General features: G+C 42.7%; 2 protein-coding genes across 3 annotated transcripts in view; one reads left to right on the plus strand and one right to left on the minus strand.

Annotated features, from left to right (window-relative positions):
• Positions 1-3275, plus strand: part of SARC_09562 (hypothetical protein) — a gene marked incomplete at its 5' end in the record, with an annotated part of 6841 nt that extends 3566 nt beyond the window's left edge. The window contains 3 exons of the mRNA XM_014296414.1: positions 202-387; positions 1287-1370; positions 2433-3275. Coding sequence (XP_014151889.1) covers positions 202-387; positions 1287-1370; positions 2433-3182 — 1020 coding nt within the window. The remainder of the gene's footprint in view (positions 1-201; positions 388-1286; positions 1371-2432) is intronic.
• Positions 3276-5289: 2014 nt separating this feature from the next.
• Positions 5290-9554, minus strand: part of SARC_09563 — an 8146-nt gene continuing 3881 nt past the window's right edge. Inside the window, exons 5-8 of one of the 2 annotated variants that reach the window (XM_014296415.1) lie at positions 8646-8931; positions 8136-8311; positions 7478-7835; positions 5290-7351 (exon numbers count right to left, since the gene is read on the minus strand). In XM_014296415.1, coding sequence (XP_014151890.1) covers positions 7719-7835; positions 8136-8311; positions 8646-8931 — 579 coding nt within the window. In that variant the 3' untranslated portion in view covers positions 5290-7351; positions 7478-7718. Of the gene's footprint in view, positions 7836-8135; positions 8312-8645; positions 8932-9554 lie in introns of both variants that reach the window. The other variant, XM_014296416.1, reaches the window with a different exon arrangement.

A 9554-nucleotide genomic window follows, 5' to 3' on the forward strand; every position in this document is an offset into this window, starting at 1 on the left:
ATATATATATATGTGTGTGTGTGTATACATATATCTGTATGTATGTATGTATGTATGTATATATGTTTGTATATCTATCTATATATATATATATATATATATACCTTGATATATATGTACATCCACATACACATACACATACATGCATACACACATTACACATACATCCACGACTGACACAACGATCCTTTGTGATTACAGGCCTACAGTAACATCTTAGAGCCAGCACTCTCTGTTAAGAATAGCAATCCCGTGCGAAGGGACGAGGCTCTGAGGGTGCAGGGTGCGTTGTTAGACGCTGTGGGCAAATTCTTCCGAAACTACGCAGACCACAGCCACCCACCCAACGCACTGACGGGTGCGGCACCAAAGAACCCGCCGCCCAGGGTAATACTTATACACAAGTCTACAAAAGCACATGTACATATATGCGCATATGTATGTGTATAAAGTACATGTGCATATATGTGCATATGTATTTGTATAAAGTACATGTACATATATGTGCAGATGTAATTGTATATAGTACATGTACATATATGTGCATATGTATGTGTATAAAGTACATGTACATATATGTGCATGTATGTGTATAAAGTACATGTACATATATGTGCATATGCATGTGTATAAAGTACATGTACATTTAGTGTATGAAATACATGTACATATATGTGCATATGCATGTGTATGTATCGTTTGGGCACTCGTTTGGATTCGCAAGTGGGTGTGTGCTAGCCACTTCATCTACAACCACACAGACCACACCCACCCACCCAACGCACTGACGGGTGGGGTGGACCCCCCCAATGTTCCCAGGTCCTTATCCTTTGTCCCTGGTCTCACGCTTGTCCTAGTCGCTTGTGTTGTATGCACGCTGCCTTTGACATAGCTAGGTGTCGGACGTCGGCAGTCTCTTTAGCCATCTGTATATACAATACACATTTACGAACACACAACATGCGCACTCACACATAAGGCCTGGCCTCGATTACAAGTGCATATGTACATCTCTTCCGTCTGTAGAGTCTGATATCTCAGCACCGTCCCGCTCTTGAATGAACAAAATGTGTGTCGTATAGGAGACAGTGACTCCCATCCAATATCTCTCATCTATACCATGTATTTTGCTCACCCGCAATGTCGTATTTATCTGCCATTGTCTGATTTTTCTTTTGGGTCTGTATTGTTTCTTTGGGGGGGGGGGTCGTGATTTGGCTCTGTATTGTCGGGGGTTTTTTTAATTCCATTGTCTGATTGTTCTGCTTTGTCTGCTATATTGGCAGGTCAACCTGAGTGAGACCTACATGGATATGCTGGGCATCTTTGGAGAGGCGCTCCAACCCTACATCAACAACTACAACATAGAGGTATGCGATTATCAATTCTATAACAATACCTACCAAACTCCTACATCAACTACTACTACATAGTGATATGCGAATATCATTCCTATAACAATACGTACTAAAACCCTGCATCAACAACTACAACATAGAGATATGCGAAAATCAATGCTATAACTATACCTACTAAAACCCTACATCAATTACTACTAAATAGCGATATGCGGATGTCAATTCTATAACAATACCTACTAAAACCCTACATCAACTACTTCAACATAGAGATCTGCGAATATCAATTCTATAACAATACCTACTAAAACACTACATCACCTACTACCACATAGAGATATGCGAATATCAATTCTATAACAATACCTACTTAAAACCCTACATCAACTACTACAACATAGAGATATGCGAATATCAATTCTATAACAATAACAATACAGACTTAAACCCTACATCAACTACTACAACATTGAGATATGCGAATATCGATTCTATAACAATACCTACTAAAACCCTATATATCAAAACAGAATACCCCAACCACCATCTCCCATTCTTACTTTTAGGGCGGGAGTATACATGTAACGCTACTATATCACTAAGTACACCATAGAGGGTAGTGCAATAAGCTTGCTACATCCATAGACTACACTAGCAGTATGCATGCATACATAGCTGCAACATAGAGGTGCGCTGCTTGTATCTCAACTACACCATAGAGGTAAGCTAACAACATTACAACATTTCTTTTCCAATAACTACAACATTACATAATGTATCAATCCACACCGCTTGTCCACTGAGTTGTGTATCGTTCTCAGCAAATCACAGGATCCTGTGTTTATAGATATTTATATGTAATTATGTAGACATATATGCATATATATATATATATATATATATATATATATATATATTCTACTCTACCATATTCACAAGCGGAAGCGGAGTCTCTTTTATTTATGTTTCCAAAAGGTCAATTTCGTCAACACCCAATCCGTTTTTGGTTATTAATTGCCGTTTTTATGGGCGGTGGGTTTTTTTTGGCTGTCTTTGGGATCTTTTGCACTGCAGGTGCTGCACACACTGGCCACACACTCAGACCACGTGCGCAAGCTGAAGCGAAAGCGCGGCAAAAAGGCCAAAGATGCACCAGACACCCACAACGCACACGAGGCAGGCGACCCGGGCCATGCACCCCCCAGCACAAACGGACTGGCAAATACGGGTGCAGGTGCACCTGCAAATTGCAATGCACAGGCCAGTGCACCTGTGTTGGCAAATACGGGTGCAGATGCACCTGTGTTGGCAAATACGGGTGCAGATGCACCTGTGTTGGCAAATACGGGTGCAGATGCACCTGTGTTGGCAAATACGGGTGCAGATGCACCTGGGTTGACAAATACGGGTGCAGATGCACCTGGGTTGACAAATACGGGTGCAGGTGCACCTTCCAGTGTACCAACCAGCGCACCCGGGTTGGCAAATTCGGGTGCAGGTGCACCTGCCAATGGCAATGCACAGACCAGTGCACCTGTGTTGGCAAATGCGGGTGCAGATGCACCTGCCAGTCTACCAACCAGCGCACCCGGGTTGGCAAATTCGGGTGCAGGTGCACCCGCCAATGCCAATACCGATGCGAAGGTGAGTGGAGATGGTCAGCCGCCGAGCAATGTGCCCATGCAGCCGTCTGCTAATGTTAGTAGTGGTGTGGTGAATGGTGGGTCTGCTATGAGCGGCGGTAAGAATAATGGCGGTAGTGCTAAGAGCGACTCTGCTAGTCATGGGGCGGCGGTTGTCATGGATACGGATACGGCCGCATAGCCTGTACATCAGCCGCAACGCATACGAACAAACAAACAAATACAAATAAACCGTATGTACTATCATTGTATAGTAGGCACGTGTATACAGAGGTATCAATCTATAATACAATGCTTTTTAACAACCAAATACAAATAGCATAGACATACACACACATATGTGAACGAATGCACTTTTCGTGAGGCTTTGCGCTCGCCTGGTGAGCTGCTGGATTGGTAGCTAGGAGTACCTTTCATGTCAAAGCTATTTATTTATAGTTGCTGTACGCTATTTGTTTGTAGTTGTTGTTTTCTATTTGTTTGTAGTTGTTGTTTGCTATTTGTTTGTAGTTGTTGTTTGCTATTTGTTTGTAGTTGTTGTTTGCTATTTGTTTGTAGTTGTTGTACGCCTACTTAACGAGAGGTGACTCGTGGAGACACCGCATCTACAATGATGATGTAGATACTCTGTGTCAGCAGACCATGCCACCTCGCAAGCGATATTACTTGTCTGCTCAGGTTGTGATTATGAATACGCAATTACGTATGTTAGCCTGTGTACTCGTGTGCCGTGCATTCATCTATTATATTTATGTGTGTAGTTCTGGTTGTGTCTGTGTATCTGTGTCTGTGTCTCATTTGACCACCCGATTCGTCATACACATATCAATCCTGCCAGGATTCCACTCGATAAACCCTAAACACTAAACCCTAAAAACTCTAAATCCTAAACCCTAAAATCTCCACTCGATATTCAGACTATCCCATCGTATGCATCTCACTCACGTCAAGGTATTGTACTGTCTTATAAATAAGAATGACACACGGGTTAATATAGTATATTACAACACAAATGCGAATGGGCTTTGATATGTAGCACAACGAAATACCACACGTAATCAGGTGCAGACAAATAAATTAACAGCACACACGTCTTTATAGTACAACTACCGTCGCCCGTCTTTATAGTACAGCTACCGTCACCCGTCTTTGTAGTACAACTACCGTCACCCGTCTTTGTAGTACAGCTACCGTCACCCGTCTTTATAGTACAGCTACCGTCACCCGTCTTTATAGTACAGCTACCGTCACCCATCTTTATAGTACAACTACCGTCACACGTCTTTATAGTACAACTACAGTGATGGCAACAAGAGCACACACTTCTATTCTCGCCCCTAGACATTGGCGCAGTAGCTCTCCTTCCCCCATCCATGCAACACATCCCACTCAACTCTCGGCCATACCCCACCCCCCTGTCTGCAGGCCACAAGCACTGACCAGCGTCTGTGTGTCATGTAACCTTCGGAGCCCAGCCTAACTGTTCAACTACGTATGAGTTATCATCGACACGGTCTACTGAAGACATCCTCACACTAACCCACCCCCGTGCGAACGTATTACGCGGTGGTTTCCTGTCTTGCACACTCTATCATTGTTGGTGCGTGTTGCTTGCGCTCTTGAACGGGCGCGGGTGCGGCTGAGGTGGATAGGCATTGAGAGACTGATAGATGCTATGTTGCATGGATAGATTGGATATAGCCTACATGTCACGGCATAGAACGACAAGCGTAGCATACAGTAATAATGACAAGAAGAACAAGAATAGTATACTGTAAGGCACAGCTGAACAAGAATAGTATACTGTAAGGCACAGCTGAACAAGTATAGTATACTGTAAGGCACAGATAAACAAGAATAGTATACTGTAAGGCACCGATGAACAAGAATAGTATACTTAAGGCACAGCTGAACAAGTATAGTATACTGTAAGGCACAGATGAACAAGTATAGTATACTGTAAGGCACAGCTGAACAAGAATAGTATACTGTAAGGCACAGATGAACCAGAATAGTATACTGTAAGGCACAGACGAACAAGAATAGTATACTGTAAGCCACAGATGAACTAGAATAGTATACTGTAAGGCACAGATGAACATGTATAGTATACTATAACCCCAGAGCATGGTAGCCCAACTGCACAAAGGATGGTTTTTGGACCGTAACAGTGAGAGTTATAAAACCTGGTTTTTATTTAATGAATCCACGCTTTGTTTTGCACTGGTTTTAGCGAAGCCACTATCCACCTGTGCGCGCAAACGCGTATAGGGTTTACGGTTTTAGCCATAAATGTTCTCATTTTAAAACTGTTCTTTATTGTCTTTTTCTTTTTACGTTTACTTATACTCAAATTACCCTTTCACCTCTACCGGCTAGCTCTGAATTACCTCCTACTCGCCCGTACCGACAGCAGAGATATTCAGTCCAATACATTGACATGGCTCGCAACTACCAGCTACAATGGACTTAATAAGGTCCCAACCCTTCACCAATTCTCCGCCTCTCGGACCTACAGCATGTACTTATGTATATACATCCATATATACATACACTTATACATATATATCATATATATATATATATATGCAAATATATACATCCATATATACGTACATTTATACATATATACATCATATACACATATCTTTAGCTGTGTACGTATTCCCCACAGAGTTTCGGCCAAATAGAAGCACCCCTGCACACACGCCTGGTCAGTCTTCCCCACCGAACCATCGTGACTGCGCCTGATAGTCTATCGGTAACAACTAACGTCTTAACCGTTAACGTTTAATGCATCAGTAGTAACCTTGCACCTGATAGCCCAACGGTAACAACAAAGGCCAAACCGATAACGTCTCGGGCACCAGTAGTAACCTTGTACCCGAAATAGAACAATCTCCCCCTTAACAGCACACACAGGCCAGTTGGACTAGAGGCGTTCATTCTGTACACAGTCCGACTTATGCATGCAGCGGTACCTCCAGAGAGTATACCGCTCGCTGCACCTCCAGTAATTGTACCTCCAGTAATTGTACCGCTCTCTCTCCTCCAACGCACACACTCCAGTCATCCAGTCATGCACAGTGACAGTACGGCGAATCAACCTCTCGCACAGACACCTGGCAGTTGTCCCGTGCTCTTCTCCCTCGTGTCAAAGTGTCAAAATAGTGTCACCTGCCCTCTCGCATCGGCCGTCTCCATGTATGTATCTGTTGGGCGTTGACCAGTATCTCTGATCGCTCCATTCCAACTCTTATTCCTACCGCCACTTCCTCTTGCCGTTGCCTTCTCCTGATTCCACCTCTCCTCCTCTATCGTGTCGTTGTGGACTGCCCTGTACACCCACCAGACCTCCTTTGGCTTCCAGCCAATTCAGTCGAGATTCGACAGATAGTCAAACTGTGGCATGTGACTGCATGCCTGTGTACGTCTACAATTGTACGTATGTATGTAAACATATGTTGGGCTGTATATGTATACGTGTATGTATGTACGTATGTAGACATATATTGGGATGTATGTACGTATACGTATATGAGTGTACGTATATATACATATATTAGGTTGTATGTATACGTATATAATTGTACGTATGTCGACATATATTGAGTTGTATATGCGAATACGTATATGATTGTACGTATGTAAACATATATTGAGTTGCATGTACGTATACATATATTGAGTTGCATGTACGTATACATATAATGATAGTATGTATATATACGTATCTGAATGTACGTATATCTACATATATCAACCTGTATGTACGTATACACATACAAATACATGTATATACATGCACTATGTTCTATACACGACCCACCTCGTCGTATGGCGAGTCCTTTAGTAGTAGTCCGTACAAGTACACCTGTGTGCATCGCTTGGATATCTCCGCACCTCACACCTGAATGGTACCGCCTTTCAATATGAAACGTCTATACATACAAACAAAACTGGACGCCCCCATACTCTCGCCGTCCCTGTGATGCTACTGATGCGTACTATGCCGTTCTGTCTCCCCGTCTCATCTCTGCCACTAAACCTCGAAACAAGGCACTATACACTTACACTATAGCTGTGTATGGGAGGCACGGAATATATGCATAGGCATATACGTGCACCCACAACTACACCTAGATATGAATTTCATACGTATGTGGAGTTGTGTGCATCTCTCAGTCAGCTCACCTCCGCTCAGTTTCGCTTCGACCCCGAGACAGTTCAGTGGAATTATTTGGAAGAACGTATACTACACCCGCCCAAGAGCCAATTAGAATGAGCCCACTAACGCGTCTACCTCGCAACACCGTGTACCTTCTATAAATAGAATGCCACAGATTCTACCTAAGAAACACCTTGGCCCACCACGACAGTGGCCTCAGAGTGCACAATCCGATCGCACACGGCGAATTCTCCTCGCTAGTATATACACCCGTGCACTGGCTATAAATAGAATGCCACAGATTCTACCTACGGATGTTTAGCCTACGCTCCACCCACCACATGTACTCCCACCTCCCGTACAAATATATATATATATATATACATATGTGTGTGTGTGTGTGTGTGTGTGTGTATACGTGCTCTGTTCAATACAGCATAGGTAGTGCATGTATGTGTGTATATACACATGATCTGTCACGTATAGTATAGGTACGGGTGTGCAGATATGTGTGTATACAGACTGGATTCTGCCCGCTACAACAGCACCTTACGCTGTGGGTGTTATGCGACCGTTGATCCCGTTCTGTGACATTGCATCGTAGAACAATGACGTATCATCGGCCAGTAATAGAGACAGTTCATCGCGATCTCCTTTCCGGTAATGCTGGATTGATATGGAGTAGTGGGAACGTTAGCTTGTGTGCATGTACATGTGCATGTGTAGTGCATGTATGTGGTTCTCTGTGTGTATATCAACAGATATGACTACAGAGAATGATAATATAAATGTAGCTATAGATAGAGATAGAGATATAGATATAGAGTAATAGATTTAGATTCATATACATATACATATAAATTTAGCTTCAAGTTATAAATACAGATACAGATACAGTATATATATATATATATATATATATATATAAATATTGTCACAATACAATAGCATGAAATAATTGCATACCTGTCGGCCGAAGACACACACGGCACCAAAACCGTTCCTAAACGACGCGCGGAACCTGACGTTCTGGGTCAGCTGCAGCAGAAAGCATCCAAACGAACAGATGCCATAGACAATGCAATACTCCTTGGCCGCAAGCCAACATCCGTGTTCCCCAATCATATAGGACTCGGTGGCACCTAGTGTGGGGAGCATATAGGGGAGATGTACGTTAGCTGTAGCCTAAGGAAGGGTATGGGGAGTTGTATACTTGTGCAAGTGATGGAAAACTGCAGTATAAGCTAGCACCCGTGCTCACTAATCATATATGACTCGGAGGTGCATGGTGCAGTACGCATAATGTAGGGTATTGTGAGCATGCTTATCGCATAAGTGAGTATATATATATATATATATCAATGCAGCCGTAAACAAGCACCTGCTTAAACTACATCTCCAGAACTATGCATCAAAAAATGCGAACAAACAACACCACCTCATACACGTATCCGTATACATCCACCATCCACACACCCGTCTTCTCATTGAACCGCCAGGCATGGATCAACCCCAATCCCGAGCACAGCGACAGCACGGCTAGATAAGCCGAACTCTGCAACCACCGTCGCTCGACAAAGGACACCACCAGCGCACCCAGCATCATACTGGTGAGCAGGTAGCCTTGGGAGAGCGAGTTGATACCCTTGAGATAGAATGAATCGTGGAAGTGAGTGCTGACGTCTATGTCGGAGATGTGACCCATTGAACCCAGCAGGTGTGCTTCGTCGGGGTTGAGGGTCTTGGTACGCTCGTTGAGAACCTGTGGGTTTGGGATTAGAGGTACGAGAAAGCGGGCATAGGAGGGTTAGGCGTAACCGACTCAGCTTGGACTGGGTGGGATGCATGGGATGCGGATGAGGCTAATGAGCACAGATGAGCTCTAATGTAAGCCCCACTTGATACGTATGTCTGACAGGGTAGATGGTACTAGATGAAGAGGTGGTTATACTCGATCATAAATACGAACAATGTGTATATGTGTGTGTATGCATGGAGTATTTAGATTATGATACAAAATGAAAGCTGAGAATTTTCGCGAGTCTGCGTACCAGCGCAGCAGCCATGGCAGTCCTTGTATGGTTCATGGGTATGTGTTTGATAGCATTCACGATGATATCCAGCCCATCTACCAAGTATACAAATATAACATACGCACATACGTATATACGCTCTTATGCATATGTATATATATATCTATATATATATATGTGTGTGTGTGTGTGTGTGTGTGTGTGTGTGTGTGTGTATGTATATATATATATATATATATATATCTCTCTTATATATATATCTATATATATATATTATATATATATATATATATATATATATATATATATATAATATATATATATATATATATATATATATATATATATATTA

This window comes from Sphaeroforma arctica (assembly GCF_001186125.1).
Source record: "Sphaeroforma arctica JP610 unplaced genomic scaffold supercont1.987, whole genome shotgun sequence".
Classification (NCBI taxonomy): domain Eukaryota; class Ichthyosporea; order Ichthyophonida; genus Sphaeroforma; species Sphaeroforma arctica.